The sequence below is a fragment of the Peromyscus californicus genome, unplaced genomic scaffold (assembly GCF_007827085.1).
Source record: "Peromyscus californicus insignis strain IS unplaced genomic scaffold, ASM782708v3 Scaffold_13__1_contigs__length_99412109, whole genome shotgun sequence".
Lineage (NCBI taxonomy): Eukaryota > Metazoa > Chordata > Mammalia > Rodentia > Cricetidae > Peromyscus > Peromyscus californicus.
The window spans coordinates 27,965,574-27,980,200 of record NW_026294424.1 but is presented as its reverse complement, the minus strand read 5'-3'; the positions used below and the strand labels follow the sequence as shown (position 1 = coordinate 27,980,200).

Below are 14,627 nucleotides of genomic sequence, written 5' to 3'. Positions count from 1 at the left end.
TCTTCACAATCCATTTTCCCTTATTAAAAATAGTGCACGATTCTTGGAAGACAAAGTGATCAATGCCAGAGAATCCACAGAGTTTTGTGCATGATTTTGCAGAGTCTGTAAGTCATGCTACAGTCTGTGCTCCTTAAAAGCAACAACAACAGCAACACAATGCCAATGCACAACACACAGCAATAACTATCTACTCAGATGACACAGGCCAGTGCCAGCAGCAAATTCTGTGACTTTACAAAGTGTCCTAGTCAATCCAAACCAAAAGTAAAATAGAACTGTGGCTTTAAAGCCACACTTAATAGTGTGTCTTTTAAATGGCAAAAAATTAAAATATAAAACCCAGTCAGAAGTACAGAGTTCACACATAAATAAAAATGAACAATCAACAAGAAGCTAAGAAATGACCCTGTTGACTAATGTCCTGTCTTGGCCAATCGAGGGTCAGACCTATTCAAGCCCAATCACACGAGAATGGAATCAGCAGAGGTCAATCAGAGGCAAGCCGAAGCTTCCGCTATCTAACTGACCTTCAGAGCTTGGGACAAATTGCTATCAGTCAATGTCAACTAATGACAGGAGCTCTTTGGCTAATCAATTGTTCTAAAAATGATCAAGAAAACTACTCACAGGACAGCTCATTTTCACATCAATGCCTGTGAAGTATGAAAAGCTCATTTTTTTGAGTTTTTAATAAGCTCATAAGTAAAGCAGTTACTTGGTAACAGAGGTCACCTTACAGAGAAAGACAGAACCTTTGTCTGTCTTTTACATATTCTTTTATTACCATATTATAGTAAAAATATGCCATGGATATGCCAGAGGGCTACATAATAAAGTAGGTAACATTCCACTCACTTTGGAGACAGAGTTCTGTTAAAGGGAACTCTATTTGGCTTACCATAATTTCAAGTGCATTATTTGGTTATTTAGATGAAAAACAGTGGCCTCCAATTTACCAGTGATGTTTTCTAATAGGCAGAAGATGCGCTTTCAGTGAAAATGCTTACAGCCAAGTTCATACCCTAAAATAAACATTACTACTTGAGATGGTGAAGCAATGTTTCTTTAAGATGGCCTGCTTTTGTGATGCTAGACATCAAGCAAACAGAAAAGAGAAAGACCACTCACACAGATGGGTTAGCAAAAGGAAAGGTAGGTGTACCACAAGGGATTCTTGGGAAAACAACTCTCGATGCATCTAATCTAGCATGTCTGATAAGTTAATAACATAAACCCTCTGATAACGCATATTTATGGAGTATAATAACTTCCTCTTTCCTTCTTATACCTGACTTTTCCCACCAGGAAACTATTCTCCTATTCTGCCTGTCATTACGGGAAAAGGCCTCGCCTTAATCTGCACTGGAGTAGCAAGCATAGCCCAAGCAACAGAGTGACCACAAGCTGAGGGTCCAGGTCTGTGGTCACAACTGTGTTTTACTCTTCCCTTTTCTCCAAAGCATTTTCATCAAACTACAGCAGAGAGCCACTGAAATACAAGGAGTCCCAGAAGAGAAGAAATGCTTAAGGAGCACGTACAAACAAATATGATCAGTCAGTCACTCCCCCAACAGACGAAGGAAGGAAGGAAGAAAGGAAGGAAGGAAGGAAGGAAGGAAGGAAGGAAGGAAGGAAGGAGGGAGGGAGGGAGGGAGGGAGGGAGGGAGGGAGGGAGGGAGAGAGGGAGGGAGGGAGGGAGAGAGGGAGGGAAGGAAGGGAAGGGGACAGGGAGGGAGGGAAGAAGAGAGGAAAGGAAGGAGGCAGGAGGGAGGAAAGGAAGGGGGCAGGGAAGAAGGGAGGAAGAAAGGGGAAGGGAAAGAAGCATTTTTAAAACTTTTCTTCATTTTTAAAGTTATAAATATTTTGTTTTTAAAACCAGTTGGATTTTTTTTAACGATAACTGTTTCTAAACAAGTAGTATTAACTTGATGTTTTCATCTGAAAAATGGCCAACAGAGAGCAGGCTCAGATTACAAGCTAACCCTGAGTAGCTACGGTACTTTTTCAAATGAAAATATCTTCTGTGGCCTCAACCACTCTCAAGTTGTCCATAGGAAAGAAATAAAGGAGGAGGGCAACACTTCAGCCAAGCCATAATTGGAAGTATGTGAAAAATGAAGTGTCAGTTTGGTCAATAAAGGGCAAAGGTCAAGGGGAACTGCAGCCCCAACTCTGTGCGAAATGTGCTCATTAAGACATCCAATCAGAGAGCTCCTTCTCACCTATCCCATTATTCACCGGACAGCTGATTGTTTCCAATGCTTGGGTTTGGGCTGTTATTACTTTTCTTCTTCATGTAAAAAAAGGCGAGCTGGTATATAAATCCTTGCTCAGTCATCTGGAACACAATGTGGCCCTTCCCCACCTCCCTCCCTCGGTCTCCCACCCCCTCTCCAGCAGCTCTACTTGCTTGGCCTCAGCAACTGTCTTGAAATTCCCTTCAATAATACAGGGACCTGCCTTCTGCCTCTCTGTTGCCTGAACTCATACAAAAGCTGGGACGGAACGGGTTGGGGTGGTGGGAGGCATCACAACTATTGATACTGTATGATACAGAAACAGCTTTTCAATTATGTCCTCTTTAAAGAAACACACTACTTTAGCTTTTTTTTTCTTCCGTTTTTCAGTGGTCCTGTTGATTGGAGTCCTGCCCCCAGAAGAAGTTTGCAAGTGGTTTTTGTGCTTCCAGTAATCATTAAAGTCCTTTCAGGTTGAAATGTTTCTCATCAAATTTCCATGTCAAAATAATACTTTTTATCTAGCCTCACAAAAGGGGAAAATCAGATGAGCTTTAAGTGGGAAATATTCTGCAAGAGAAATATTTTGCCTTGTTTTCTAAGTTCTTATTCTCAATTCAATAAGTCTTTGAAGGTGGGAAATAGTCCAGGCTCTTAATACAGAATGCAAATTAATCGTATCAATCATTGTGCTCCCTTTGTGACTAGCACAGTCCTCATTCCTCTTAGAATACAAAGCTGGGTCCTCGCTCTCCAGCAAAGCAATACCCCTGCATCTCACTGATCCCACCCATTCTATGGCGGTCACATGACAGAGCCCAGCACTGGACCAGTACAGACAGAGGAGAAGAGAGACTGTATTGGCGACAGACAGAAATGGCAAATAACCTATTTCCTATTCATACTGTGGGGAGCAGAATGTGGGTTCTGAGGTTAGACCAACCAACATGTGGCCTTCAGTCAGACTCTGAGCTTCTCTGTCCCCCATGACCTGGTCCACAGGATAAGAGAATGGAATACCTACCTAACCAACAAGTCTGGCATCCTGTACTATTATTTTTATTATCAGCTAGTCAGCTGTCTTGACTTTGGACCAAAAAAGACATGACCCAACTCATAATTCTGCCAATCATTGCAAAAGCTGCTTGTGAGGCAGATGGCTGCAGCATCCCTGAGCAAGGAGTTTGGATCCAGTGGGAAGAGGCACTAGGTTGGCTAGGCATTCTGCTCCAAACTGCTTCCTACAATGGAGCTGTTCTGTGTTCAACAGGACAGCCCTGCACGGAAGGATAAAGGAGACATAGGAAAATTCACACCGGCCAACACGTACCACCTACTGCCACACTGCACAGGAGGGCTGGACACCCTGTTCTGATGCGCCTGTGCAGCCCAGAGTCTAAGACCTCAGGCTTGAATTTGACAGCAGCTTTCTAGCATTTCTCCTCAGCTTCCTTTTTCTCCTGCAAAATGACAAGCTAGCAAAGAGCCAAGGGGATAAATTTCTTTTTTCTCTAACGTCTTTGGAAATTCTTTGAAGGAAGTTAAAGAACAGGTAATATCAATGTCATAGCAACAGCAATAGAGGCCTCTACCAAACCACAGGCATGAAGCCCTCCCTGCTCGGTGCCAGTTTTAAGGGGTTTCATTGTTAAAGAATTAATGTTCGGAAAGGGGTCACAAGTGTTAATGAGAAATGAAAGTGGTCGACACAGGAAGAGTTGTCATGATAAGTGATTTCAGTTGAGGAAGGGATATTGTTATGATTTAAATATGATGTGTCCCCTCTAAAGGTTCACGTGTTAAACGTTTGGTCACTGGGTGATAGCTGTTTGAAAGGGGAGTAGACATGAGGGCTTGAAACCTCATCAATGGTTAACCCATTGACAAATCCATAGGTGGATGGATGGTTTGGAGGCGGGGCTTGCTTGGAGGAAGTAGGTCGCAGGACCATGTCCCTGAAGGTATATCTGATTCTGTCCTTTGCTGTCTTTCTGCCTCCTGTCTACCATGAAGGGACACACTGCTCCCCGCCATGCTGCCCACCATGTTCAGCTTCATCACACACAGGCTCAGAAACAACGGAGGTGCAGCTGAGCCTGACTTTTTCAAGATTTCAACCCTTGAAAAAGTGAGACAAAATAAAAATTAATTCTTCTTTAAATTGTTTCAAAATGTTTCATCATAGCAACAAAAAAAAACCCAACATGGATGGACATACTATGCAAATTGTGAATTAACATTAAGCCCTGAACCATAATATATTTGATATCTTCATAATTATATACTTTATCTATATTCTCTTTTGAATGCCCACACTTGGATTTATTTATTTACTTACTTACTTAGCCTTATGCAAAATTTGTCTTAAAATTATTTTATTGATTATAACAGTAATTAATATGAAAAAGATCAGGCATTCAAGAATCACCCAAATTTCTGGAGCTCTAAGGAAGGGCTATTGCCCCTTCTGAACTTCTCAGGAAGTTAAGATTTTCCTGAATGACTTTCTTTCTTTGAAGACTCAACAACACCGAACTCATTTGAAATGTCCACGACTGCTTAGAGCCTTACACTGTGCACAAGGCAGGCTGTTAAATAAGGGCCCAAGACGAAGGGACTTTCTATGTGTCTGTCTGTCTGTCTATCTATTCATCCATCTATTCACTACTTATTTTGCTCCACAGGCTCCCTAATGATGTGGTGAAACTAAAACTAAATTCAGTTCAAATAATGTAGTGAAGAAAGTTTTGAAATGTGAAATTTGCTCCTGTCTGAGGGGGAAACACCTCTTTGGGTAAGTTCTTGACAGATTGAGTTATTTATGTCTATTGGGTATGTATGAAGACATATTTATGGATTTATAAATCTTTTGAAGAGGGCTGTTATTTATCCAGTTGACTAAAATGGGCTCAAACTGTGTAAATAACTGTTTAGGATATGTACTATGAGCCAAATGCTGGCACAGCTTCCATTCCCATGCCTGCCAGAAAAGGCAGACAGGGAGAGCATGCAGCACCACTTTGCACAGTTAATCCGGAAGCCGCACAAAGGCTCAGCTCCACAGGTCTCAGAGATGAGGAAACAAGTTTAGAAGGGTCCAGGTTAGCACAGAAATGCCCACAGGTTGTCTGAGCAATACTTTCAGGCATCATTCTACATTCAGCAGAAGTAGCACTGTGTGCCAAAGACAATCCGCCAGGAAAGCAAAGAAGACTAGAGGTACGCCTCCTCTTCCTGCTCTTACAAGTTAGTGTGGGAGGGATTCCACAGAAGGTCTGCTCACAGGGTGAGTAACTGACTGAGTTCTTTGGTCGGCAGATAAGGAAGAGGGTGGGATGAGAAGACTCTTACATGCAGGACACTTGTAACAGGTGGGTCTGCATTGCACTGAGACGCCAGCATATCCTAAACCCTGCCTAGCTTCTATTGACTTTCTCTGCTTTGTCTGGCACCAGGGCTGTTTCCATTCATTTTTGAAATTTTAAAATTTATTTTCATGTATACATTTGTGTATGTGCCAGCTCATCTGTATGTGCACCACATGTGTGCAGTATTCAAGGAGGCCAGGAGAGGGTGTCAGGTTCCCTGGACCCAGAGATACAGAGGCTATGAGCTGTCCGACATGGGTACTAGGAATGGAACCCAGGTCCTCCACGCCAGCGTCAATGTTCTTAACTGTTTGGCCATTCCTTAACCACTTCTCCAAAACAAGATTGTTTTCGAATGACTCAACTAGATCATTCAAATGAGATCATTTACATGAAAACACTTTTTCAAACACATAGGTGGGGGCCTTTAAGTGTAAGAAGTATAAAGAGAAACAGCAGGAGTGCAAAGATGGTCACAGGCAGAGTATGTGGCTCCTAAAGGTAACCACAGTCATCATGAACTGAGCTTCCGGAGATCACGGGTCAAATGACAGAGACCTAAGAACTCCTCATTTCTGGTCACAGCTATAGGAGGAGGGCATAGGACGAGATCTTTGCCCTCCAAAACTCCTCTTATCTGATCGTGTTTAGGAAACTTGTGCATCACAGTCTCTAAGTTCTGCCACATTCCCTCAGTCTGTAAGCCTTCATGCCTCAGCTGAACGGCCCGCTGATTTCTTAGATGAAGTATGTTTTTTAAAGCAAGAAATGAAATCAAAAATGAAACAAAGCACTAGGCTGTGACCCCGTGTAGCCGTTCTGGGGTATAGGAAAAAAAATTTTAGATTGCATTTACACCTCTTGGAAAACTCATAGTGTAAGTAGAATTCTTCAGGCCAGGCCTCACATGGAAAGTGCTGACACCACCCTCACGCTCTGAACAGCGATGCCATAACACATGCACACACACTTGAAAGAAAAAAAAAGGCCTCTTGGATTTATGCTGCATATCATTTTCCAGTAAAAAGTCAGAGGTCAGAGGTTACCTGCTTCTACCTCAGCTTTGGATTGGTTTACTGTTCCAGGCTCCATTTTTACTAGGCTTCTACTTCTGATGAAGTCAGCAACTTCTTTTTTTTTTTTTTTTAACAATAAAATGTCTCCAATGCTTAAAATTACATCTGCAGAAGTTATTTCAGGGGAAAATACCACACATATGCCTTAAAAAAAGGAACTTCCCTGCTCTCATTTTCCAATCAATCATGCTAAATCCATTGTAGACTTTGTGGTTTTAATTGATGTGCCCCAATCAAGTTAGACAACCGAATTCCTTTCTTGCTGAATAACACGCCAGTAAAAAATGATCACAAAATCAAATTTTAAAACTGAACCTACTGTGGACTCAGAGGCAACTCCAATAAAGCAGTCTTTCATGGGCAGATGCAAACGTTAATTTTTTAATTTTTATTTCCTTAAATACCCACAAAATCCAAAATCCACAGGAATAAGATTGGATATTGAGTCTCCTTGTTCCTAAAGAGTGCTGTGATGTTTAAGCTTTATTTCTTTTTTTTTTTTTTTTTTTTTTTTTTTTTTTTTTTTTTGGTTTTTTCGAGACAGGGTTTCTCTGTGTAGCTTTGCGCCTTTCCTGGAACTCACTTGGTAGTCCAGGCTGGCCTCGAACTCACAGAGATCCGCCTGGCTCTGCCTCCCGAGTGCTGGGATTAAAGGCGTGCGCCACCACCGCCCGGCTTAAGCTTTATTTCTTACTAGTTACTATTAAACATATATGTCCATGAACACCCCCACCCCCCCACCCCCACCCCACCCCCCACCCCACCCCCCCACCCCCCGTGTAGACAAAAGTACAGATCCAAAGTGCAACACCAAGTAAGTGCATTTCCTCCTGTGTCTGACCTGGCTTTGCAATGAAGCTAAACCTCAAAGAAAATAAAGAAAACCAGAAGAAATGGCCTCAGACCCCGTGCAGAGGGAAACCTACCAGAGGCTGCCAAATTGCCTTCTAAGAGTTACGCCTCAACACACGTGCACTACTTTTGGTAGTGCTAGGATAGAACTGAGGGCAAGTGCACTCTAGGTGAGCCCTCTATCACTGAGCTAGGTCACTAGCTCTTCCTAAGAATCTTTAGATATTGGTTACTTAGACTCTCAATGGAAGTTTCTTCATGACCCTTTGAAAAGCCCCAAGGACATCACACCAGGCTATTTGTGCCATGCTATTTGAGCGCACTGGAATTCCTCGTCTGATTCTCTAATCTTGCCTCAGTTGATTCGTGAAAGCAATCAGGTGACAGGCAGCTGGCATGGCACTGAAGAACTGGGCCAGAGACTGATCAAAGATGAGCAGATTCTCATATTGTATAGGATTGGTGTTCTGGGAGAAGCTCTGGGTATAGTCACTGACTTTCTGACAGTTTGTGAGCCCTGAACACAAAGCAAGAAGCAAGGGAGAATGAGAACGCCTCTCCTACCTTGCTCACTGCTGTTATCCCCACTGTGTGAAGTGTGGCCACCGCTGGAAGGGCCCGGGGTTCCTCCTGAACGGGTGGATGCCGTGTCATCGTGATCTCTATTCCAAGAGGGCTGTGGGGGCACAAATCAGAAATCTGAGTAAAAGCCATCTGTTCACAGGGTGCGATCCCATCAGACAACGACAGACGGGGGAGGGCTACAGGGAATAGCACTGCCATCACTCCCACTCTCCTTCAAAACTGGTCCTAGCTCAGGGCTGCATAGGTGTATTCAAAATCTGCCGATTTCAGCTTCCAGGTGATAATAGTGAGTCTGTAAGTAATTGCATGCTTTATTAACATGGAAACAAAAACATTCCAGACAAAGGGGGCTTTGCTGTCGCTTGAGCCTAACTAGACTTTTAACCCTCTGGTAGAGCCCTCTGCTCCTCTAGAAATGTAAAATGGGAGAACTGATCGCTAGCACTGCGTCCCCAGAGGCCCCTGCTTCATTCTAGGAAATGAAGCCCCACAAACCTGGTGGGGCTTTGAAGCTCTCACAATCCAACCTAGGTCCACAAGAGCTAGTGTGTGTCAGCTGTTTGCCTGATGGTACACCGCAAATGGACCAGGCACAGAGACAAAAAAAAATGCTAACGATAGATTTACACGGACTGTGTACACTCAGCCCCATGCCGAGCCTTCTTGTACTATTGAACAGAAAGCAGATGTTACTTCTTATCACCAGTGCATTTGAAAGTAACATTCAGATTGGCTGCCAATTCGGTTCTTAGGGGAAACAATCATGGTGATACTTTCCCCAAATCTCTCTTTATCACCAGACAAGACTTAAATGAGCTTTTAGTGCTTGCTTTCAAGACCAGCCTCATGAGTCACTGGTCATCCCCTGCAGTAGGAGTGATGCAGAATACAAAGCTGGATCTTGGGCGGGAAGTGATGCTTGTCTTCAAGATTATTAGTGGGAAAGCGAGATGATCTTATGTGTAAAATATGTATACGTCATTTCAGTCATAGACGGTCATGGTTCCTGACTCTGTTGTAGTGAAGTTTATTGATCCTTCCACAAGTGGAATATGCCTAGCAGAATCACTGTTCTTGGTTTATTTCTTGAAAAGCATTTACAGAGACAATAAAAAGGGCTGAGACGATCTAACAATTCAGACATCCAGGGCCAACAAAACGAAGACCCTGCCCACAAGGCCTGCTGCATTAGAACCCCAAGGGAGACCCAATGCTCCTCTATGGACACTTCATCCCACCTTTGGCCTGAAGACCCGTGCCACCCCAAAATGGAATCAAGCCACAGAACATATCACGTGTGTGTTTAAGTCACCCATTATGCATATTCTCAAAAACAGTGCTAATTGATCTGTGGATTCTGTGATTGAGAGATATGTGAACTGTGAAAGAAGCATTTTCTGCAGACATATTTTGAAGCATACCAGAAGAATGCTGTAAGATGTAATCTGGAACACATGCTCAGAATGCAAACAGTTAATGCATAAATTTTCAGTTTGTACAACTGCAGCTCTAAAAGGGGGACTTGTTTATTCAGAGCTCTGCAGAGAGAATGGTACAGCACCCAGGGGACAGACAATGCCAGGCACAAAACCCCGGTGCCTCGACATGTAAAAGGATGTTTTTCTGTGTGCTACAAATCCCACTTGAAAATATAATTAGAAGGAGAAAATGGCAAACTATTGCATTAACTGTAATTGAACAAAAGACCAGCAAGGCATGTGGGAGGCTGCAGGAGCCCGTGGGAGTCTCGGGATGCATGAGATCCTGCGAGTGATGTCTCCTGGGCACTCTCATTTTCTTTATGTTGTCCCTCACTACTATTGTTGACTGGTGATCTGACTTGTAATTAATAGAAAAGATAGCAATAACAAGCTAAAATACAGAGCCACAGACTAACCTCATCAGAAACACGTTTGTTAATCTGATTAAGAGCAGGCCTCCAAAAAGGTGACTTAGAACCAGAGAATCATTCCATGTCAGACAGGAAACTGTCCTCCTTTCTGCCACAACAGACCTGATATATTCACTATCTTTTAATGAGCTCCACTGATTTATTCAGCTCTGCCCTGCTCCCTCCCCCACTTTTCTACTGTGCAGGATGTAGATTAATTCAATGCTTAATTGTTTAGTAAATTCAATTTTCCACATTCTATTCTGCATAGCTTTAGCTAAGGTTCTTAAATCTTCCTCCATGAGCCCTGAGCTCAGTGTTTGTGATCTGTGCCTACCTTTTTCATCACCATTTTTCTTCATCCACCACTTAATTCACCATGAAAAGATTTTCCTTGCTGGAAATTCTGATTCCGCTATGATCTGTGAGGCATTCCGATTCATTGCATTTCCATTGTGTTGAGTCTTAGATGCGGGGCTCCTCTTTTCTCACAGCTATGGCCACATTATACAGGCATTCATGCAAGAAGTGTTGGATTCCACCTCAGTTTATCCAAATTTTGTGCAACCTATATGTTTAAATTTGTGTGTGCACCAAAAGTAGGCACCCTTATTTCCCAACTAATATCATTCTTCTCACAGCCGCACTCTCCCAGAAGGCCTGTGAATACTGACTACGGCTCCCTAAAATGAAATCTAACTTTTGTGGTCCTTTCTTGAATTAGCATTGTGTATTAGCATTTCAAGAATGGTGTAGTCACATGAAACTGAGCATCAGAAGAAATCCACAGGGTTATCCAAAACAGAACAAGAATTGTGCTTACCTCAGTTCATTAAGCAAGATTAAAGTGCAAGTATCAGAAACAGCTCATGAACTCCTCCAGTATAAATATGTAAGACAGCCCTAATCAGAAAGAACTCCCCCAAAAGCCATCTACTGGGGAGTTTCAGTTATAATAACACATGTCTCTGACTATATGTGGTCTCACCAAACAGCATCATTATTTCAAAATTAAAATATGTGCATATGATTAAGTACATAAATCTGTGAAGTTGTGAGTTGCTTGGGGCCACTTGAAAAGGAAGCATGACAGAGTAAAATCAACAGTGCATTGAGTTAGATGTTCAGTAAATCTCAGGCATGGCCCGAAATTAAGTCTCAAAGAAGCATCTTGGCTCTGATGTCTCTAATTTCAGAATAAGCGGTGGCTATGTGCTCATCTGTGAGAAAACCACTAAAACAAAGACCCTAACCTGAAGTTCTATTTCCACCTATGGACTATTTCGGGGGTCGGGGTACGTTTTACTAACTCTAGTGCTTAAGTACATACTTGCATTTTTTTCCCTGGGTGGTAATGTCTGAAACTGTCCCCCAAATTCTCAAGGGAACGTGTGACTCTAAAAGTTTAAGAATCACTAATCTAGGAGGTAACCACAGGCCTAGACACAAAGCCCTAGAGGAGAAGACACTTGCTGGACTGTGAGGTGACACACTCCACACAGGACTGCACTGTCCTGTGTGGAATGGGGACAATGAAAGCAGCACTCCATCAGAAAGCTCCTTTCGGGTGATGTGTAAACATTAAGTGTTACATCTAAAATGACTTAACTCCGGGCTGGAGAGATGGCTCAGTGGTTAAGAGCACTGACTGCTCTTCCAGAGGACCTGGGTTCAATTCCCAGCACCCACATGGCAGCTCACAACCGTGTGTAACCCCAGTTCCAGGGGATCTGACACCCATGGCAAAACACCGATGTACATAAGATAAAAATAAATTTTTTTAAAAGACTTAACTCGATTCATGTTTTTTTTTTTCCCTGATTCCAGGGTCTCAAAAGACAGCAATTTGAAATATTTGAAGCAAGCAACAGTTTTCCCGTCTTTCCTTGCTTTGGCAGCTCAAACACTTCCTTTATTTGGGGGGAGGGGGTTGATCGTTCGTTTGGTTTGTTCTTTCTCGGTGTTTTAGTTGCTGGTACTTTCTTTTGAGAGAGGATTTTGCTGTCATCTGGCAGCGGGCAGCCATGGCCTCTCCTGACTGCGGGCCATTTCAGGACAAGGAGAGGGGCTCACTCTGCTCAAACTGCTCTTTTAAGAGCTCGGGACAACCCATGGCTAAAGTTTGGCTAGAACAAATGCTAACGGAACTAGCTAGAGTTACTTTGTCTTACTTTCCCAGCCCTATCTCAACAAACCTCACCTTTAAAACAGACTCTGACTCTTCCGTCTGCAGTTTAGATTTCAAGGTATTTTGAGGCCTCTTCTTACCTTTTACATTTTCCTTGAACAATTCCTTTCCCTAGTGTAAGGTAAATGAGCACATACATGAACTAAACTTGTATCTGTCGATGGTTCTCAACCTTCCTAATGCTGCGACCCTTTTATACACTTCCTCACGTTGTGGTGACCCCCAGCCATAAAATTATTTTCACTGTTACTTCATAACTGCAATTTTGCTACTGTTACAAATTGTAATATAAATATTTTTGGAGATAGAGGTTTGTCAAAGGGGTCAAGACCCACAGGTTGAGAACCACTGATCTATGGGTTTCTTCTTTACTCGCTTGGTTTACATGACCAACTGTGTGATAAAGTACCTCCATGAAAAGATGTTTACTTCACTCAACAAGTTCAAGGCTAAACTCTCCCCCACCAAAACCTCCAATTCATTCCTTTGCTTGTTGGTTTAAAGACAGGGTCTCACCGGATGTCCTGGAGCTCATTGTGTAGAACGGGGTGGCCACAAGCTTAGAGCAATTCTCCTGCCTCCGACTCCTGAGTGCTAGCATTGTGGGTGTGCAGCAACTTGGTTTACTTGCTCTGTTTTATTCTCCATCCTAATATGTATCACACCATCCCTCCATGGTAAAAACCCAATCACTGTTGAGTTCGGAGTCACAGGCCTTTAATCCCAGCACTCAGGAGGCAGAGACAGGTGGATCTCTGTGAGCTCTGAGGCTAGCCTGGTCTACAGAGTGAGTCAGGACAGTCAGAGCTGTTAAACAGAGAACCCTGTCTCAAACAGACAAACAACAACAACAACAATAAAAACAATAACCACCCACGATTATAAGAGTCATCATGCTTTGTCCACTTTTGCCTTAAATAATTGTCACACAAATCGCCCCAGCTTTGAAGGAGCTGAGTTTCACTGAACCTCGGGCTCCATGAAGGCAGGAGTGGTCCTGCTTTCCTCACCGTCAGGTACCGAGGATCAGGCATTGCCCTGTGCTGGTGCTCAGGAAATGATGCAGAATGAAGTGCTCCCCACTGCCTACAGAGCATCATCTGAGTTCATTAGCCTGACTCATGAAGCCTGCAGAGCCTCCCTGGGGGACATTCTCCTTGTTCCCTGGATTCCAGAGAGCCCGCCACAGGTAATCTCTGTAACGTACTCTGCAGTTTATTACTCCAAGTCTCAGCCCGCCCTCCTCTGCCTGCAATGGCCGCCGGCTCTGGCCTGAAGACCCAGCCTTCTCTGATATGGACACGCTGTCCCCGGATGCTCTCTCTGGAGCATTCAAACCTCCTCACCTGCACCTCTGGCACTTTGCAACCTCGTTGCTCTGTGCTGACCTGTTGTGTCTACCTATAATTCTTTGCAACAAATACTTCAGAATATGTCTTATTCATCTTTGTATCTCCCATCCCAGGAAACACCACATACAAATGAATTTTTTCATATTTTTATCGTGTGTGTGTGTGTGTGTGTGTGTGTGTGTGTGTGTGTGTGTATGCTCTGTGTGGGTATGTGCACCTGAGTGCGGGTCCCATGGAGGTGTTAGATCCCCTGGAGCTGGAGTTACAGGTAATTGTGAGCTATACAAGATGGGTTCTGGGAACCAAACTCCAGTCCTCTGCAAAAGCACTACATGATCTTAACTTCGGAGCCATCTCTCCAGCCCCACAAACATATTTTTGAGCAAATTAATCAATTGTACCTGACATCTTGACTGCTTATATTAAACATTATAAAACAACCACAAATATTTGAAGGATTTAAATACATCTCGAATACTTCCATCCATACAAGCATACACTACTGTAAAATACATTAATATTTAGTTGCCGCATAACACAGGAAGGGAAGGAAAAAAGGAAGGGAGGAGGGGGAAATGAGGAACACAGAATTAGGAAGATCCGAAGACCTTGTTGTACCACTACACGGTCTTAGACAAGCCACAACTTCTCTAACCTGAATGCCCTTATATGTAAAAAGGGAATTTGAAATAAAAACTGTCCCCTGGAACAATTGAAGGGAGGGAAGTGTGAGCAGAAGGGCTAAGGAGGGACAAGGGATGTGACAGGAGCAAAGTAAAATAACATACATGTATGGGAATGTCGTGATGGAACCCATTATTTTTATACTAACTAAAAAAAAAAAATCACTTAAAAAAAAAACCTCTAAAACTGTGCCCCTGCAGATGTAGCATACATATATTGTAAGCACACAGCAGTACTCATTTAAGTGACAGCTACTACCGGTCTGATGGAAAAATTCACAGTGGCCCATTCAACCCTGAACCATCTACATACAAGTGAATCCAGGTCATAGGACAGAATGTGGATAGAATGGTTAACATTTGTCTTGGGCTATATTATGGTCAGTGTTTGT

At 43.0% G+C, this 14,627-nt stretch overlaps 1 protein-coding gene across 4 annotated transcripts in view; it reads right to left on the bottom strand.

Annotated features, from left to right (window-relative positions):
• The window catches only part of Meis1 (Meis homeobox 1), a 143,327-nt gene that overhangs the window by 102,205 nt on the left and 26,495 nt on the right, over positions 1 to 14,627 (bottom strand). For 3 of the 4 annotated variants that reach the window (XM_052734764.1, XM_052734762.1, XM_052734763.1), the window contains one exon: positions 8,101 to 8,212. The exons of the other annotated variant lie outside the window; for it this stretch is intronic. In XM_052734764.1, coding sequence (XP_052590724.1) covers positions 8,101 to 8,212 — 112 coding nt within the window. The remainder of the gene's footprint in view (positions 1 to 8,100; positions 8,213 to 14,627) is intronic. 4 annotated transcript variants of the gene reach the window in all.